This window comes from Pongo abelii, chromosome 19 (assembly GCF_028885655.2).
Source record: "Pongo abelii isolate AG06213 chromosome 19, NHGRI_mPonAbe1-v2.0_pri, whole genome shotgun sequence".
In the NCBI taxonomy this organism is placed as follows: Eukaryota; Metazoa; Chordata; class Mammalia; order Primates; family Hominidae; genus Pongo; species Pongo abelii.
The window spans coordinates 44,130,394-44,151,067 of record NC_072004.2 but is presented as its reverse complement, the minus strand read 5'-3'; the positions used below and the strand labels follow the sequence as shown (position 1 = coordinate 44,151,067).

At 37.9% G+C, this 20,674-nt stretch overlaps 1 protein-coding gene across 8 annotated transcripts in view; it reads right to left on the bottom strand.

The window, feature by feature from the left end:
- EFCAB5 (EF-hand calcium binding domain 5) overlaps positions 1-20,674 on the bottom strand; it is a 194,995-nt gene that overhangs the window by 68,141 nt on the left and 106,180 nt on the right. For all 8 annotated transcript variants that reach the window (XM_063718078.1, XM_063718079.1, XM_054536589.2 and 5 more), the window contains one exon: positions 18,909-19,064. In XM_063718078.1, coding sequence (XP_063574148.1) covers positions 18,909-19,064 — 156 coding nt within the window. The remainder of the gene's footprint in view (positions 1-18,908; positions 19,065-20,674) is intronic.

Here is a 20,674-nt window from a genome sequence, read left to right as displayed (position 1 = left end):
GGTCTCACTAAGGAATACTCCTAAGGAATATTCCAAATAAGCACAAACCACTTTGAGTTCCAAATATATGCTCTAAATTTGCTTTTTTTTTTTTTTTTTTTTTTTTTTTGAGACAGGGTCTCCCTCTGTCACCTAGACTGGAGTGCAGTGGCATGACCATAGCTCACTGCATCCTCAAATTCCTGGGCTCAAGCAATCCTCCTGCCTCAGCAGGAGTCGCTGGGATTACAGGTATGAGCCACCACACTTGGCTGCTTCTAAAATTTTAAAAATTTTGTTTTCCACATCTAGGTTTCTGATTAGATAGAACTCACTTTTCCTCATTAATGAAGGTGGAATCTACTTTTATATTTTTCCCAATATGGAAAATTAATTGTCCTAGTATATCTCATTGATTACTCCTTTTCCCAATGATTTATATTGGCACCTGTGTTATATACTAAATTCCTACATGCTCTTGCATCTGATGCCAGATCTAATATTCTGTTCCACTGATTTGTCTATTCCAGTACCAAAGCCAAAGCTTTTAATTAATATGAGTTTATTTTAAAAATAAGCTCCTGCACAGCAAAATAAACTATCTTCTGTTTGTCTGTTTACTCTGTTTACACCCAACCTGAATATACAATTTTCGTAAGAAGACATACATGGCCGATGCCTGTAATCACTGCACTTTGGGAGGCCTGGCAGATCTCTTGAGCCAGGAATTTGAGACTAGCTTGGACAACCTAGTGAAACCCCATCTCTTCAAAAATTATCTGGGCCTGGTGGTGTGGTTTATAGTCCCAGTTACTCGGGAGGCTGAGGTAGGAGGATCACTCGAGCCCAGGAGGTTGAGGCTGCAGTGAACTGTGATCTTGCCACTGCACTCCAGCCTGAATGACAGAGTGAGATCCTGTCTCAGAAAAAAAGAAGAAAAAGACATATGCGCAGCCAACAAGCATATGAAAAAAGACATATGCGCAGCCAACAAGCATATGAAAAAATGCTCAACATCGCTAACCATTAGGGAAATGCAAATCAAAACCACAATGAGATACATCTCACACCAGTCAGAATGGCTATTATTAAAAAGTCAAAAAATAACAAATGCTGGCAAGGTTGCAGAGAAAAGGGAATGCTTATACACTGTTGGTAGAAGGTAAATTAGTTCAGCCATTGTGAAAGCTGTTTGGTGATTTCTCAAAGAACTCAAAGCAGAATTACCATTTGGCCCAGCAATCCTTTTATTGGATATATATCCAAAGGAATATAAATTGTTCTACTGTAAAGACACATGCACACGTATGTTCACTGCAGCACTATTCATGATAGCAAAGACACGGAACCAACCTAAATATGAATCTATGGTAGACTGTATAAAGAAAATGTGGTACAGGCCAAGCGCAGTGGTTCATGCCTGTAATCCCAACACTTTGGGAGGCCGAGGAGGGAGGATCACTTGAGCTGAGGAGTTCAAGAGCAGCCTGGGTAACACGGTGAGTTACCATCTCTGCAGAAACCTAAAAAAATTAGCCTGGCATGGTGGTATGTACCTGTAGTCCTAGCTAGTCCTGAGGCTGAGGTGGGAGGATCACTTGAGCCTCGGCTGCAGTGAGCTGTAATCACACTACACTCAGCCTAGGTGACAGAGCAAGGCCCTGTCTTCAAAAAAAAAAAAAGTAAAAGAAAATGTGGTACATATGCACCATGGAATTCTATGCAGTCATAAAAAGAATGAGATTATGTCATTTGCAGCAACATGGATGGAGCTGGAGGCCATAATCCTAAGTGAACTAACACAGGAACAGAAAACCAAATACCAACATGTTTCCACTTGTAAGTGGGAGCTAAACACTGAGTACATATGGAGAGAAATTAGGGAACAACAGACACTGAGGCCTATCTGAGGGTCAGGGGAGGGAGGAGGGAGAGGGTGAAAAAACTACCTATAGGGTACTGTGCTTATTATCTGGGTGGCAACATAATCTGTACATCAAACCCCCATGTCACACAATTTACCTATATAACAAACCCATACATGTACCCCTGAGTCTAAAATAAAAGTTTTCCTGGCAGGTGGTGCACTTCGGGAGGCCGAGGTGGGCAGATAACTTGAGCTCAGGAGTTTGGACCAGCCTGGGCAACGTGGCAAAATCCCATCTCTATGAAAAATAAAAATATTAGTTGGGCATGGTGGCACATGCCTGTAGTCCCAGTTACTAAGGAGGCTGAGGTGGGAGGATGGCTTAAGCCTGGGAGGTGGAGGCTGCAGTGAGCTGAGATACCACCACTGCACTCCAGGTTGGGTGACAAAGTGAGACCTTATCTCAAAAAATAAAATTAATTAATTAATTAAATAAAAGTAAAAAAAAAATCAGGGAAATTCTCCCCAACTTGTTTTTCATTTGTAATTATTTTTGCTATATTTGAACCTTGATTTTCCCATCTAAATTTTTTTAACTAAACCTTTTAAAATATATATATACCCTATACACAGAAAAGTGCACAAAACCTAAGTATATGGTTTTATGAATTATGGGAATAAAAAAACACACAGGAACACTTTCTCAAAGAGAATCACAAGCTTTAGTAGAGGGCAGAGCTTTGCTCCAAAACTCAAGGAAAGTACAATATGATTTTACTGTTTGAATTGCCACAGCATTCCAAATGCAATTCCAAATTGCCATATTCTCTCTAAATACTGTAGGATCTTCTATATAATAAGTCACAAGGTAAAGAAGAATTTTTGCACTGCAGTCTAGAAAAGCCTGCAAAGCCTTTTCTTGCTCTGGGACCCACTTTGGAAGCTGACGGCTCATTTAATGCATAAGAGCAACATACACAAATGTGCTCAGTTAATTCATAAAAGCAGCACATGCAAATGTGGCAACAATTGTTTTTAAAATGTAAAAAAGATCCAATAAGCATTGTGCCTCTTTTATAGTGGTAGGTGGCACATGGTACAACAATTTACCCTATACCTGGAACTACTGGACTGCTAAAATTTCTTTTCTCTTTTTTTTTCTTTTTTTGAGATGGAGTTTTTTTGCCAGGCTGGAGTGCAGTGGTGTGATCTCAGCTCACTGCAACCTCCACCTCCCGGGTTCAAGCAATTCTCCTGCCTCAGCCTCCCGAGTAGCTGGGACTACAGGCGCATGCCACCATGCCTGGCTAATTTTTGTATTTTTAGTAGAGACAGGGTTTCACTATGTTGGCCAGGGTAGTCTCGGTCTCTTGACCTCGTGATCCGCCCACCTCAGCCTCCTAAAGCAAAAATTTTAACAAGGTCATAAACCCTGTATTTTTATGGGGCTTATCTCCCATCCTCTGACACACATTAGCTGTCTTACCAAGGCATCTAATGCTACTTTGCCAAGGCATCTAATGCTGCTTTCAGCTCATCAAGTCCAATCATCATGATGGATATCATGGACCTGTGCTGTGATGTCAATACAATCAAGGTCTGTGTATACTAGATTACAATAGAGAAAAGAAGAACTGCCTTAGCCCTAAGAGAATGCAGTGAAAAGTACTGCTATTCTTGACAGGTGAAATCAAATTTCTTTTGGTCCTTGTAAACTTCTCTAGAGAAAACAGCATTTGCCAGACCAATAGTTGTTGTGAATGAGAGAGCTACGTCAATTTGGTTCCATAAAGATTCCACACCTGGAATAGCCATGTAAATAGAGCCACAGTAATCTACATTCTTCAAGATGTAGGCTGGGCGCAGCAGCTCATGCCTGTAATCCCAGCACTTTGAGGTGCTGGGGTAGGCGGATCACCTGAGGTCAGGAGTTTGAGAGCAGCCTGGCCAACACGGTGAAACCCCATCTCTACTAAAATATAAAAATTAGCCAGGCATGGTGGCATGCATCCCAACTACTTGGGAGGGTAGGGTAGGAGAATCGCTCGAACCCAGGAGGTGGATGTTGCAGTGAGCTGAGATCATGCCACTGTACTCCAGCCTGGGCGACAGGGTGAGACTCTGTCTCACAAAAGAAAAAAAAAAAAAGATGTATACTCCACCTTCTACATAGACAAAACAGGAAAATTAGATAAGAATGTGATAGGATTACTTCCCCCGAATCCTTTAAATATTTTCATATCTATCTCTGTGGAGTTTTTTTTTTGTTGTTATATGCTTATGTATTTGTTTTTTTTTTTTAACATTCTGGCAGACAGGGAAAGTTCAGGAGTTTCTGTTACCATAATACCAGGTCCTTCCTACCATAATAGTCCTCAGTTCCCAATATGGAGAACAAATGTGAAGATTCTGCTAGTTGCTGTGTGTCTATTCCAATTAAACATCCAAGAACCAGAAATAACCATAGGTAAGTCCACAGATTAATTGGGCCTATGACATAACCTTTGACCAAAATAGCATTTATTATCTAACATCTATACATCCTGACTTTACCCAATGGTCCACGGGAGTGTTTTGGGATCCAAGGAATTGATGTTAACTTAGAATCAATATCTGGTAATCCCTGAGTCTGTGATATTTCCTTTGCCAATGCATATTCACCCTAATAAATGGCTACAGGCCCTTTGAGTAAAGCCTAGAGTAAAATCTACAATATATACTTGAGGAAGTCTTGTCGAATTCTTCCCCAAGAGACCCAGCCTTCCCTTCAACCAAAGAGTTCTGGGTATACCAACTGACTTAAGTCTGGCATCTGGGTGAGAGGCTGAGATTCTCCACTGTGGTATCTCAACTCATGTTTCTGGACCTATAGTTAGTGCTTTTCTGTAAGTAGATCCAGTAATAATTTAGCAGGTATTATATCCATTTAATTCCTAAGGAAACTGTAATCACCAAGAAAACATTTAGATGGCCACTTTAACTCCCACTGTTCATTATGGTAATTCCAAGTATATATTCAGGAACTAACCACAGTGTGAGTCCTAGACAAACTGGATCTGTTAAAATATGGCCTTGGATATTTGAGATTGGATCAAAATACCATTATTAATTATACTTATGAGCACTAACTTTGACTAGTGGGCCTTGTCTCTGGTAGTTAAATGTCATATATCTTTTTGTCACTCTAGAAGCCAATCATTTCCCTTGAAATTAGAGAGTTTACTTCAATGACAGTATCTCTCACCATCATCTCCAGGACAGCAACCATAGAACTTTTTAGTGATATTGGTGCTCCCCTCGTTAATTTCTTTAGTTATTTCTCAAGGGAATGTCATTTGGGCTGTCCTGGGTGATACGGTAGAAGTGCACATATAGAGGCTACATATGAAAAATCAATTTCAGAAATCTTGAAAGCCTTTAGATTTCTTACTGTATAGTAAGCCAAGAAGATTCTGGCATCTCAACCTCATTGAATGCAGGCTATCTTTGAGTTAAGGTTTTATTTAATCTACCAAGAAAATTGTTAAGACTATTCCCAGATGTCAAAAATGTTACTGCTAAGTATATACTGCAAAGTATAGCAATATTGATAAATTTGAGGCAATCCAAAGTTATATCTATCCTTCTTAGTCTGAAAGTACTATAATCAATTCCCACACATATTCCCCAGCTTTCTGCTGCTAGAAATTAGCAAAAACTTACTGATTTCTTGGAGTACCAACACTCATCTCTCAAGACAGACTTTGAACTAGTATTCCTGGAGCAATACCGAGATCAGACTCCAATTTTGGATTTAAAGGCAATGAATGTTGTACAGGTGGATCTTGAAGAAAATAGACACCTCCTTGCAAGCTAAATGCCCCAAGAGAAGTTATTAAAGGATCTCTAAGGAAAGAAAAGCTAATATTCTCAGACAGGAGAGAAGGGATTGCTTCTCCTGCCAAGGAAAGCTTGGGAAGATTTGTGGCTCAAGTCTCAGATTCCTCTGAGTCCACCCAAATGTAACTATCCCAAATTTCAGGGTCTCGTCTATTTTCCAATGTGCTAACTTTTATGTAAAAGACTTGGCAAGTCTGTGAATTCAACTTACATCTTGATTCTGTCACATTATATTTGGGGGCTGATTTTTCATCCATATCTGCCCTGAAGCTACAAGAAATAGAGATTTCTATATAATGGTCAGGTTTTCTGACTGCAATTTGAGCTGAAAGTCTAAAGTCCTGAGCTTGTCTTTTACTTTCTGTAACCTCTCTAATACTGTGAGATGAAGCCCACCCACTGATAACCCCAGGGTTCATCACTATTGTAATTATGTCCAAATGCAGCAAAAGCTTTTTCCTTTAATAGGCACTTCATCGCAAGCAACCATAAGTGATTATTTTAAAGAAAATTTTCATTAAGGAGTAACAAATATGCAATGAGGTATGCAAACCTTAAGTGTTTAGCTCACTGAATGTTTGCCACTCAAAGACACAGCACATTTTCGTCACTGCCAGAAGGCTCCCTTACTATTTCTTAGTCAATAATTCCTCCAAAGGTGGTGATTATTCTGATATTTATCATTAGAGATTAGTTTGTTCATTTTTGTTTTTGTTTTCTTTGAGACAAGGTTTCACTCTGTTGCCCAGGCTAGAGTGCAGTGGCATGATCATAGCTCACTGTAACCTCTAACTTCTGGGCTCAAGCTATCCTCCTGCCTCAGCCTCCTGAATAGCTGGGACTACAGGTACCATGCCACTACACTCAGCTAACTTTTATTTTTTATTTATTTATTTATTTTTAATTTTATTTATTTATTTATTTATTTTTGTAGAGACCAGGTCTCACTATGTTGCCCAGGCAGGTCTTGAACTCCTAGACTCAAGTGATCTTCTTGCCTCAGACTCCTGAGTAGATAGGACTACAGGTATGCACCACGATACCCAGGTAATTTTTGTTTATTTTTTGTAGAGAGGGGGTCTCACTATATTGCCCTCACAAGTGTGAGCCACTGTGCCCAGTCCATTCTTGTCTTTTTAAATCAACTTTAGTGAAGTATAGATTCAATAAAACGTACCAATTTTAAGTGTATAGTTCAATGAGTTTTGACAATGTATACACTCATGTAACTACCACCACAGTGAAGCTGTAGAACATTTTCATCATCCCCAGAAGCTCCTTTATGTCTCTTTTTTTTTTTTTTTTTTTTTTTTTGGGAGACAGAGTCTAGCTCTGTCGCCCAGGCTGGAGTGTAGTGGCACGATCTTGGTTCACTGCAACCTCCACCTCCCGGGTTCAATCGATTTTCCTGCCTCAGCTTCCTGAGTAACTGGGACTACAGGCACATGCCACCACACCTGGCTAATTTTTTGTATTTTTAGTAGAGAAGGGTGTTTGCCATGTTGCCCAGACTGGTCTTGAACTCCTGAGCTCAGGCAATCCACCTGCCTCGGCCTCCCAAAGTGCTAGGATTACAGGTGTGAACCACCGTGTCTGGCCACTTATGTCCCTTCTTAATCAGTCCCATCACTCATGGTCCCAGGAAACCACTGATCTGCTTTCTATTGTTATAAATTACTTTTCCTTTTTCTATAATTTCATATAAATAAAATAATGGTGCATTCTTTGGTTCTGGCTTCTTTCCCTTAGCATAATATTTTTGAGATTCATCAGTGTTATTGTATCACTGGTTCATTCTCTTTTATCACTGAGTAGTATTCCATTGTGTGAATATACTACAATTTGTTTATCGTCCACAAGTTGATGGACATTTGGATTGTCTCCAGCTTAAAGCTATTATGAATGAGGCTGCTAAGAACAGTCATGTATAAGTCTTTTAGTTTTAATTATATGTTTTAATTTCTTTCATTTCATTTCTCTTAGGTATATAATCTAGGAGAGAAATTGCTGATTGATCGGTCATATGGTAAGTGTATATTTAACTCTTTAAGAAATTGTCAAACTGTTTTTGAAGTGGTTGTATCATTCCTACCAGCAATCTAAGAGAATTTAAGTTTTTCCACATCTTTCCCAACACTTGGTATTGTCAGTGTTTTTTTCTTTTTAATTATAATGAATATCAGATTTTTTTTTCTTGTGAGACAGAGTCTTGCTTTGTTGCCCAGGCTGGACTTCAGTGGTGTGATCTCGGCTCATTGCAACCTCCACCTTCTGGGTTCAAGCGATTCTCGTGCCTCAGCCACCCAGTAGCTGAGATTACAGGTATGGCCGCTGCGCTCAGCTAATTTTTGTATTTTTAGTAGAGACAGGGTTTTGCCATGTTGGCCAAACTGTTCTTGAACTCCCAGCCTGAACTGATCTGCCTACCTTGGCCTCCCAAAGTGCTGAGATTACAGGCGTGAGCCACTGTACTCTGCCAGTCTTTTTAATTTTATTCATTCCAGTAGGTTTAATTTTTATCTCACTGTGGCTTCAGTTTGCATGAAAAATTGATGATTATTTATCTGATAAATAATTGATCAGATTAATTATAATCTGATGAATAATTGAACATATTTCCATGTGCTTACTGCATATACCTATATTTTCTTTTCTCGTATGCCCATGATTTTTTAAATTAGGTTATTTTATAAAGTTGTAGGAGTCTTTATATGGTCCGAATGCAAGTCTTTTGTCATTAAATATATCACAAATATTTTCTCCCAGTCTATAGCTGTCATTTCATTTCTTTTACTAGTATCTTTCAAAGAGCAGAATTTTTTATTTTGGTGATGTCTATTTTTTGTCAACATTGTTTTGGCTGTTGTGAGTCCTTTGAAATGCCACACGAATTTCAGAATAGTTTGTCAATTTCTGTAAATAAGTTCACTGGGATTTGGATTGGAATTGTGTTGGATTTGTAGGTCAATTTGGGGACTAACAATACTGAATTTTTTGATTCATTAATATAGTCTTTGACAGAAACAATAAAGGATCTTTCTTATTATTTAGGTCTTTCATTTCTTAGCAAATTTCATAGTTTTCAGCCTGTAGATATCTGCAAATACTTTGTTAAATTTATTTCTAAGTATTTCACGTGTGTGATGTTATCATAAATGGCATTTACAAATTTCATCTTCCAATATTTCTTTGCTAGTATGTAGAAATACAATTGACTTCCATGTATTGATTTTTATATCCTGAAGCCTTGCTAAATTTATGTATTTGTTTTAGTGAATTCAACTATTTTCTTGAGATTCCTTAGGACTTTCTACACAGAAGATCATGTAGTCTGTGAATAGGAGAGTTTTCTTTTTTTTTTTTTTCTTGCTTTATTTAATTGGCTAGTACCTCCAGTACAATGTAAAATAAAACTGGTGACAGTGGATATTCTTGCCTTGTCCTTGTTATAAGGAGGGAATCACTAAATTTTTACCATTGTAAGTATAGCTGTAAGTTGTTCATAGATGTGCTTTATTGGGTTGAAGAAATTTTAGTGTGTTGAGAGGTTTTTAAAAAATTTTTGTATCATAAATGAGTGTTGAATTTTGTCACAGCTATATAGTTTTGTTTTTTGGTCTCTTTATGTGATGAATTGTTTTGATAGAATTTTTTTTTTCTAAGAGATGGGGGTGGTGTTGCTATGTTGCCCAGGCTGGATTCGAACTCCTGGACTCAAGCACTCCTCTTACCTCAATCTCCTCATTAGCTGGGATTATAGGCACGTGCCACCATGATCACCTCTGATTTTTGAATGTTAAACCACCCTTGTATCCGTGGATTAAGCTCTATTTGATCCTTATATATCATCTTTTTAATGTACTGCTTAACCAGTTTGTTAAAATTAACTTAAAAATTTTTGGGTCTATGTTCATGAGGACTGTTAGTGTATGGTTTTCTTTTATTGAAATATCTTTGTCTGGATTTAATATCAAAATAATGCTGGCCCCATAAAATGAGTTGGGAAGTGTTCCTTCCTCTTCTCTTTCTCAAAGAGTTTATGTAGATTTGAAATTATCCCTTCCTTAAATGTTTGGTAGAATTTATTAGTAATGCTATCTGGGCCAGGAGTTTTGTTTGTGGAATGCTTTTTTAGTGGTATTAATTATACTTCTTTATACATATAAGGATATCTAGTTTTCCTATTTTCTTTTGAGTTAGATTTGGTAATTTGTGTCTTTTAAGGAATTTATCCATTTAATGTAATTTGCAAATTCATTGGCATAAAGTTGTTCATAATGTTTCCTATCATCCTTTTAATGTCTGCAGGGTCTGTAATGATGTTCCCTCTTTCTTTCCTGATATCAGGACAGGCATTCCTTAGAGATACCACAGGTCCAGTTCCAGACAACGGCAATAAAATGAATATTGCAATAAAGCGAGTCACACAAACTCGCTTTGGTTTGTTAGTGCATATAAAAGTTATGTTTATGGCTGGATGTGGTGGCTCACACCTGTAATCCCAGCACTTTGGGAGGCTGAGGCACTTGGGTCACTTGAGGTCAGGAGTTTGATACCAGCCTGGCCAATACGGCAAAACCCTGTCTCTATTAAAAATACAAAAATCAGCTGGGCATGGTGGTGCACACCTGTAATCCCAGCTACTCCAGAGGCAAAGGCTGGAGAATCACTTGAACTTAGGCAGCAGAGGTTGCAGTGAGCCAAGACTGCGCCACTGCACTCCAGCCTGGGAGACAGAGCGAGACTCCATCTCAAAAAAAAAAAAAAAGTTATGTTTATACTATACTGTAGTCTATTAAGTGTGCAATAGCTTAAACTGTAGTCTCTTAAGTGTACCATAGATTAATTGCCTAAAAAAAGTACACACCTTAATTTAAAAACACTTTATTGCTAAAAAATGCTAATGATCATCTGTGCCTTCAGCAAGTCACAGTTGTTTTGCTGGTGGAGGGTTGTACCTTAATGTTGTTGGCTACTGACTGATCAGGGTTGTGGTTGCTGAAGGTGGGTGTGTGCTGTGGCAATTTCTTAAAATAAGACAACAATGAAGTTTGCTGCATCTGTTGACTCTTCCTTTAACGAATGATTTCTCTGTAGCATGTGATGCTGTTTGATAGCATTTTATCTACAATAGAACTTCTTTCAAAATTGGAGTCAATTCTTTCAAACCCTACTTGCTGCTTTATCAACTAAGCGTATGTAATAATTTAAATCTTTTGTTGTCATTTCAGCAATGCTAATGTCTTCACCAGGGGTAGATTCCATATCAAGAAACTATTTTCTTTGCTTATCCATTAGAAAAAATTTGTCATGCATTCAAATTTTATCATGAGATTACAGCAATTCAGTCACATCTGCAGGCTCCATTTATAATTCTAGTTTTCTTGCTATTTCCACTATATCTGCAGCTATTTTGTCTACTGAAGTCTTAAAGCTCTCAAAGTCATCCATGAGGGTTGAAATCTCCCAAACTCCTGTTAATGTTGATATTTTGACCTCCTCCCATGAATCACAAATGTTCTTAATGGCATCTAGAATGGTGAATTATTTCCTTCCTTCCTTCCTTTCTTTCAATCTTTCAGTAAGGCAATCTTTACTTTCTGCAGAAAGGGTGCTCAATCACAGATGGAACAATGGCAAGAGCACACCTGAACAAAGGAAAAGCAGACATATTTATCCCTTACGCATTTGGGTCGTCCTTACTGTTGGGTCCTGCATCCATTGGCTGGAGCAGGACCTCACACTCTTAAACTGATACTCGATTTGCTAATAGCCTAAAACTTCCCTAAATAGGTAAGTGCAGGAAAGAACAAAGAATGAGAGGAAGTTGCTTACGAAAGGTTTAAGGAAGCAAAAACATTTCCAAATAAGGAAGGTGCATAAGCTATGAGCTAAGACTTGCCTGGGCCTGTCCAGACATGCCTGAGTAAGCCAAAGCAACTAACTGGGCTAAACTGTAAGAACTAATAGTTGATAGGAGGCTTTAGAGTAAGGAGCTATTATTCCTAGTGTCTATTATTTTATTTTTAAACCAAGACAAGCTTTGAAGGGGAACTTTTCTACTTTCTACAATTTCCTTCTCTTTCACTTTATAGTTTCCTCTTCAAACTCACTTAACATGTATTGGCTTAGTTGTTTGGATTAACTTCTGGATGTATGGTACAACATAGCACCTAAGGAGTATACTTACTATAGTTGTTAAAGAGGTAAGAATTGAGGCTACTTTTTCTTCTTTTTCTGGTTGATGAAATGCCAGGGTAAAAGGGGTAGCCAACTGAACTGGAGCATAAGTACTGCTCTAATTATTTGGCAAAGTGTCTAGTAAAGGTTCTCCATAATACCACCATACAACTGCTCAGGGATGGATAAGGGCGGACTGATAGGTCAGCTCTTGGAGGTGCCTGACTTCACTGCATCCTGTTAAGTCTCCAAGGAACGCCAAATTTTTCCCCTTGTCATTGGAGACACGAGGTAAAATTGGTTTTGGAAGATGAAGTCTGGATGGCCCTTGGGGGCTGACCCGCAGGATGTTGAACTTCAGGAAATAGCAGAGAAAGAGCTTGGCACAATTCGTTATTCCAGGCGGTGGAATCTTGAGAAAGAGCTACCATGCACTCCATGTCTACTTGATTTGAGGACCATCCTAGCAGAAAGGGGACAACCTGGGCCTCTGGCCTACTGTGCACACAAGCATAACAGTCACTTTTGCTTAAAGTGCAAATGGAATATTTAATCCATTCTAACCAAGCATTTACATCTTTATACCCTGTTTCAGTGGCACTGGTTTGCCTTAGGTCTCCTATTTCTACTACTGAGACTTTGCTTTTGTCATTTGGCATGAGGCAAGGTGTAGTTTGATTTCATAGGTTTGGGAAAAGGGCAGTTGCAGGAGGTGAAGAAGGGAGAACAAAGCACATCTTAAAGAAGGATCCTTTACAGTGACCTCTGATCCTAAACCATAGAAACGCTAAAGTGGGGTTAGAGTTGCTAGTGGTAGGAATAGTAATGGATATAAGCACTGGGTTACACTGGTGGGATTGACAATTGGTGGGGGAGGCAATCCTTTCAGTAAGGTGGAGGTATGGCTTTAAGTCGGCACATCCCTCCTCGGAGGTCCAGCCTTGATCCAGGTGACATCTACCCACTGAGCATATAAATTCTAACTTGGGGTGTCCTGGTACCTCCACCACAAGCAAGATGCAGGGGTGGCAGTGGTCTCCCTGGAGTGGCAGAGGTATTTTTCTGAAGTAGAGAGTTGTCTCTGGCTTTGCAAACCTCCACAAGGTATAACAAGGCAAGCATCAAATGTTATAACCTGTGGTGAATCTGATTTGGTTACACTGATGACAAGATGAGGGATAGTTAGAGGGAAGGAAAGGAAAGGAAAAGATGTAAAGACGAAGCTTTTCTTAGCTTTAATTTGGTAGGACTTGATCCAGGAACAATGGCTCATGATTCTGATGATAATGGCACTTGCTTGACTCAGGTGTGATGTGTCCATCCCCTTTCCACTGTACTAACAGCAGTCTCGGTGGTTAGCAGCACAAGGTAGGGTCCTTCCCAGGCTGGCTTGAGTTTCCCTTCTTTCCACCCTTTGATCAGGATGTGGTTCTCAGGCTGGTGTTGGTTTACCGGAAATTCTAAGGGTAGTAGCTGTGCTAAAAGACGGCTCCTGTGGCTTCTCCTTGTTTGGTCTGTGCACAGACTCGTCACCGCAGTATGTGAGGATCCTTTACCCCAGGTTGCTGGCCGGTTTCTTTCTGCATTGCTGAGAGTTTGGGTTTATTCGTCACACCAGGTGGGTCTCGGTCCCTTACCCCTGAGGCCACCACAAGAGGCGGTGGGGCGCCTCCTCATGAGAAAGGACCAGAGACCAACACCAGAGGAGAATGTATCCCCATATGGGCCACCAAAATTGTTAGAAATACCAAAATTGTTAGAAATAGATAATCGGTGCCACGAAGAAAAGTCAGCACGATACAAAAGATCTCTCAGCAAGGCAATCTTTACTTTCTGCAGAAAGGGTGCTCAATCACAGATGGAACAGTGGCGAGAGCACCTAGAATGGTGAATTATTTATAAAAGATTTTCAATTTGCTTTGCCCAGATCCATCAAAGGAATCACTATCTATGGAAGCTATAGCCCTATGAAATGTATTTCTTAAGTAACAAGACTTGAATGTCAAAATGACTGACTCCTTGATCCATAGGCTGCAGAATGGATATTGTGTTATTAGGAGTGAAAACAACATTCATCTCCTTGTACATCTCCATCAGAGTTCTTGGTTAACCAGGTGCATCTCAATGAACAGTAATATTTTGAAAGGAATCTTTTTTTCTGAGCAGTAGGTCTCCACAGTGTGATTAAAATACTCAGTAAACCATGCCACAAACATATCTACTGTTATCTAGGCTTTGCTGTTTCCTTTATAGAGCACAGGCAGAGTAGATTTGGCATAATTCTTAAGGGCTAGGATTTTTGGAATGGTCAATGAGCACTGGTTTCAACTGAAAGTCACCAGCTGCACTAGCCTCTAAGAAGAGAGTCTGCTAGGCCTTTGAAGCTTTGAAGCCAGGCATTGACTTCTCTCAGAAATAAGGCTGTTTGCTTTCTTATCACTTGTGTCTTTGTGGGAGTAGTGCTTTTAATTTCCTTCAAGAACTTTTCCTTGCATTCACAACTTGGCTAACTGGAGCAAGGGGCCTAGCTTTCAGCCACCTCTTGGCTTTCAACATGCCTTCCTTACTAAAATTAATCATTTCTAGCTTTTGATTTAAAGTGAGAGATATGTGACTCTTCCTTTCACTTGCACACAATAACCCTTTCTAGGGTTACTAATTGGCCTAATTTTAATATTGTTGTATCTCAGGAAATAGGGAGGCTTAAAGCATTCCCCTATATAGTATTTCATTAACTTCTCTCTTTTTCTTCATTTATAAACAATGCATCAAGAATTTTCTTTATATCTGTATTTTTTAATTTACTAATACTTTTATTTCTATGGAATAAAAATTTCAGGAATGGCTTGCCTGGCTGAAGCACATATGTATTTTTTATTTAAGTAGATATATCCAGAATGCTTTGCAAAGATACAACTATTAAATTTTCACCAGGAATGTTTGAGAAATGTTTTTCTTCTATTCATATCAGTGATAGGTATCATCATTAAAAACTATTTTTAGTCACCTATTGAGTATATAGTGATTCCATGAATTGTGTGTTCATATCTTTTGCCCATATTTTGGGGGGTGGGGGTGCTTATATAGAGTCCTGCCATCAGAGAAAGGAGAGTCTAGCTCAGTGCCAGCCACAGTACTTGTTGACTGTGACTGTGGTGTATGTACTTCATCTCATTGAGTCATTTGGAAGTTTTATTTTGGTATTTGGTATTTATGTCCATAGTTCTCCTTGTCCTAACCCAGGTGTCTTCTTGGGGTACTGCCAGAACTTTCATAGTCATCATCTCTGCACACCCACTGTCCTTTACACACAGGTATTTAGGAATACTCATCATCTTTCCTCTGGCCACAGGAGTGAAAGGGAGTATCTTCAGGCCCATCTACCTACACCCTACCTTCTATAGCTGCTACTCTTTCTCTTTAGTGCCATGTTGGATTTAGCACTTCTCTATGAAGCTTGTAGTCTCTGAGCTACACCTAGAAAATGAAGTGTAAGTGCCTGCTGTTCTTAAATTTCCTCTCAACCTACCTGGAATTTCCAGGGGTGTCAATAATGTTGCCCTCAATCTCCAACCATGATTGGAGCTCAGGAATGGGAGATCAGGTGCTAACTCTGACTTAGGGATCCAGACAACCTCTAAACTCTAGTCACACGCACTCCAACCTCCTTCTCTCATCAGCTGGTCACAATTTCCCATTGATAGAATAACTGCTTTGATGCCATATTTTGCATTCTTCTTTACTTTATGATTCTCCATTATTTCTTAAGAGCCCAGCATTTTCCATTTAAAGTCTGGGCTTTTAGAACTTTTGTCTCAGCTGCTGGTTAAAAAGATACATTCGAGGCTGGATGTGGTGGCTCACGCCTGTAATCCCAGGGCTTTGGGAGGCCAAGGTGGGAAGATCTCTTGAGCTGGGAGATCAAGAACAGCCTGGGCAACATAGTGAGACTCTGTTTCTAAAAAATTTAAAAATTAGCCAGGCATGGTGGTACATGCCTGTAGTCTTAGCTATTTGGGAGGCTGAGGTTGGGGAATTACTTGAACCCAGAAGGTAGAGGCTGTAGTGAGCTATGATCATGCCACTGCATTCTAGCCTGGGTGATAGAGTGAGGCTCCCTCTCTCACAGGCGCAATCTCCCTCTCTCTCTCTCTCTCTATATATATATAATATTATATATATAATTATATATACATAATATATGTATGTTATATGTTATATATACATAATATATGTATGTTATATGTTATATATACATAATATATGTATGTGTTATATATACATAATATATGTGTTATATGTTATATATACATAATATATGTGTTATATGTTATATATACATAATATATGTATGTTATATGTTATATATACATAATATATGTATGTTATATGTTATATATACATAATATATGTATGTTATATGTTATATATACATAATATACGTTATATGTTATATATACATAATATACGTTATATGTTATATATACATAATATACGTTATATGTTATATATACATAATATACGTATGTTATATGTTATATATACATAATATATGTATGTTATATGTTATATATACATAATATATGTATGTTATATGTTATATATACATAATATATGTATGTTATATGTTATATATACATAATATATGTATGTTATATGTTATATATACATAATATATATGTTATGTTATATATACATAATGTATGTATGTTATATGTTATATATCATAATGTATGTTATATGTTATATATCATAATGTATGTTATATGTTATATATCATAATGTATGTATGTTATATGTTATATATCATAATGTATGTATGTTATATGTTATATATACATAATGTATGTATGTTATATGTTATATATACATAATGTATGTATGTTATATGTTATATATACATAATGTATGTATGTTATATGTTATATATACATAATGTATGTATGTTATATGTTATATATACATAATGTATGTATGTTATATGTTATATATACATAATGTATGTATGTTATATGTTATATATACATAATATATGTATGTTATATGTTATATATACATAATGTATGTATGTTATATGTTATATATACATAATATATGTATGTTATATGTTATATATACATAATATATGTATGTTATATGTTATATATACATAATATATGTATGTTATATGTTATATATACATAATATATGTATGTTATATGTTATATATACATAATATATGTATGTTATATAGTATACATATATATTATAATATATATTTATACATACATATATAATATATGTACATATATAATATAATATATATTATATAGAGTGCCTCATATATATTATATATTAAATATATATAAATATATAGTTATATATATGCATGTGTGTGTATAAGACATATACATAGTCATTATGTTATGCATTTTGGGGCTTTGTTCCCAGATATATATTCCATTCAGAAACTCATCTAACTTCTTTTTTTGAGACTCTCTTTCCTCTGAAGGGGTTAAAATATGCTATTCTGGCATATTGACTAAGTTAAAGACACTTGAAAAGCAACAGATATGAGAAGATCACTTGACCTTCGTGCTGTTTCTTCAAAGCAGAAGATGAAATTCCTCTGTGAAAGTAACTTTCCCTATACTATAAGGAAAGGCATAATTGTTATCTTCAAGGAGAAGTTGAGACCAACAGAATACTGTACAGACCTTGTTAGAATAACTCTTATCTTTTAAGACTCCCCACATAATTTAATCACATTTTCACGGTTTACTGTTCTTTGTCCAATCCAGTACATAAGTAACTGACTCTAACTGCTTCTTTGGGTCTTCATTTCCTTAAGAGGACTCCTGGGCCATATAAAACTTGTAACTAAATTTGTATGGTTTTCTCCTGTTATTCTATCTTAGGTCAGTTTAATGCTCAGACCCAGCAGGGATCCTACAAGGATGGAAGTGTAGTTTTTCTGCCCCTGCACTTTCAATATCAGCATATAACTACTGCTTGAATGATGGGAAGAAAAGCAAAGAATGAAAGGAAACCTCAATTAATTGCTCTAAATATTATCCCACTATGTTTGTTACAGCACACAAATTGGTGTTAAATTGGCCAACAGAGAATAGTTGTCCTTCAGGCATTTTACCAGGGAGTAAAACTTTGACACCTGTCACCCAATATTTATTACAAGCTCTGTTAAAAGAAGCAATATTCAATAAGGATTGACTGAAAGACACATAGACATTTCAGATTTTATAAAATATATTCCTGACTTCATTCAAATTAGCAGGAATCTGAGAACCTAGATTGCAATATATTGGTTCTTTTAAGAATTGCTTTTTCTGAATTGCAGTCCAGTGTGGCATTGTTTGCCTACATTTGAGGTAACTATAAGAAACTGCCCTAAAAAAATCATTATTTAATTTATTACAAGCCCATCATGAAAGATTTTCACTTCAGCACATAAGGGCCCCTTTAATAAAGAGAAGCTCCTAACTATAATTTGAACTCCAAATTTCCGGGCTTCTTAGCACTTGTTTGTAATTATCTTATAAACATTGTTAATAGTGTGTTTGGTCATGTTTCCCTTTTCACATTCACTGCTAGGAAGCTTAGATCCAAACTTGTAAACAACCCACAACGACTATTTAGGTCATTATGTTATGCATTTTGGGGCTTTGTTCCCAGCTTCATTTACTATCCCCTCTCTTATTTTTTTCTTCTTTCATCCTACTTTTAGTTTACATTTTGTTGTTGCATCTTATCTGTTCTTGTGAGCTTACTTAAATTCTTTCTGGACATGGAGATATAAACAAATAAATATAAGGTTCATAAACAAATATATTTCAGTAAAGTTTGTATCTATTTTGTAGAGATGGGGTTTCACCATGTTGTCCAGGCTGATCTCAAACTCCTGGGCTCAAGCAATCCACCAGCCTCAGCCTCCTAAAGTGTTGGGATTACAGGCGTGAGCCACAGTGTCTGGCCAAGAAGCAATTATTTAAATGTCTTAACCCACCTTCCCGTGGTCACAATGTAGGAAGAGTTCAGCGAACATCTGCCTCCGCATGTCAGCTTTTATGACCTCCCGGAATTCATCTGCAGAGTGGCAAAGGTGCTTAAGTAGTTCCTCAAACATTTCACTCTTCAAGTCTTTAATATGTGAAGAGATGTACTACAGGGAAAAAAAAAAAGAGGATAAACGATTGACTTAAAACCATGCTCTACTTGGATTTTCCCCAGGATTCAGCCAACGTGCATGAAATACATTGGCTGTAAAATGTTTCCATATGATTTGCTTATCACTTAGATGAAGCATTTTCATGTTAGCTGCTGTAAAAGCTGTGATGCAGAGAGAGGTAACTAATGCAGTCCCCAATACCACACATCAATGGGACTAGATATTTTTGGAGCAATTTCCCTCTATATCACATCAACATTATATAGGGCAGACTTTCCTCATGGTATGAAATAGCAGTAGTTGCCTGTAAAATGCTACCTGCAAATTAAAAGTTCTAAAAATTGAATGCAGTTTTTCTATGGTATATGGTATATAAAAGCACGTGTATTGCAAGACTGGCTGCATTTAAGTACTGGAGTGTAAGCGACAAGGATCATGGGTGGCTTTTTGTTTTTTGATATTGCAATAAGATATCCTTTGTCTACGATCTTCTTTTAAAGTATAGGGACTGAAAACATCTATACTCTTCGGCCATTTCTCTTGATCCCTGTTGAGTAGATTCTCAGAAGTGGAATTTCTAGCTTAGAGGATTAATGCACCTGAATATTTTGTAGGTTTGACATGGGGCTTGCCCCCTTTTGCACTCCTATCACTAATGCATGAGTGATTATTTCTTCTCAGCCTCACCATCAGTGTGTATTGGCATCTGGGTTTTTGCCAATTTGATAGGTCAGGAACGAATTACATTCTTGGTCTACACTTTACTATAAGAGATAGAAGGCATCCTGTGATAGAGAGAAGTGATCAAGCACTGCAAGAATTTCTGAGCGCACTCCTTTGAAAGTGTGAGCTCGGCCGGGCGCGGTGGCTCACGCCTGTAATCCCAGCACTTTGGGAGGCCGAGGCAGGTGGATCACAAGGTCAGGAGATCGAGACCATCCTGGCTAACACAGTGAAACCCCATCTCTACTAAAAATACAAAAAATTAGCCAGGTGCGGTGGCAGGTGCCTGTAGTCCCAGCCACTTGGGAGGCTGGGGCAGGAGAATGGCGTGAACCTGGGAGGCGGAGCTTGCAGTGAGCCGAGATGGCACCACTGCACTCCAGCCTGGGCCAGAGTGCGAGACTCCGTCTCAAAAAAAGAAAGTGTGAGCTCAGCTCACGGCTGATGATTTCCTCCCCTGCCTCATGCACAGAGGTAGCCAAAGTTATACTGCATGACCCCACTTCCATAGCCATAAATGATTGAACCAGGGGGAACACTTAAGGCCATTCAGACTCTCTCCACTAGGAATTGGGGATTAGAACTGAGTAACAGCCAGTTAATCTGAGTGGGCATGAATTTGTGAATGTGTAGTCGAGGCAAAACTTTACCTCTACTCTCTTAGGGTCTTCGGCTGGGCCTAAGAATTAAATTGACATAAGATAGGTTAGCAGGAGAAAGGCATAAAGATTTAATATAAATTTTATGTGACATAGGAGCTGCCATAAAGAAATAAAGACCCAAAGAAATGGCAAAAACTACATGCTTTTATTAATACATTGGGTTGAACAAAGAGAGGCAATTGTGGAAAAGTAACTAAATTATGTTGGGAAACTAAAAGG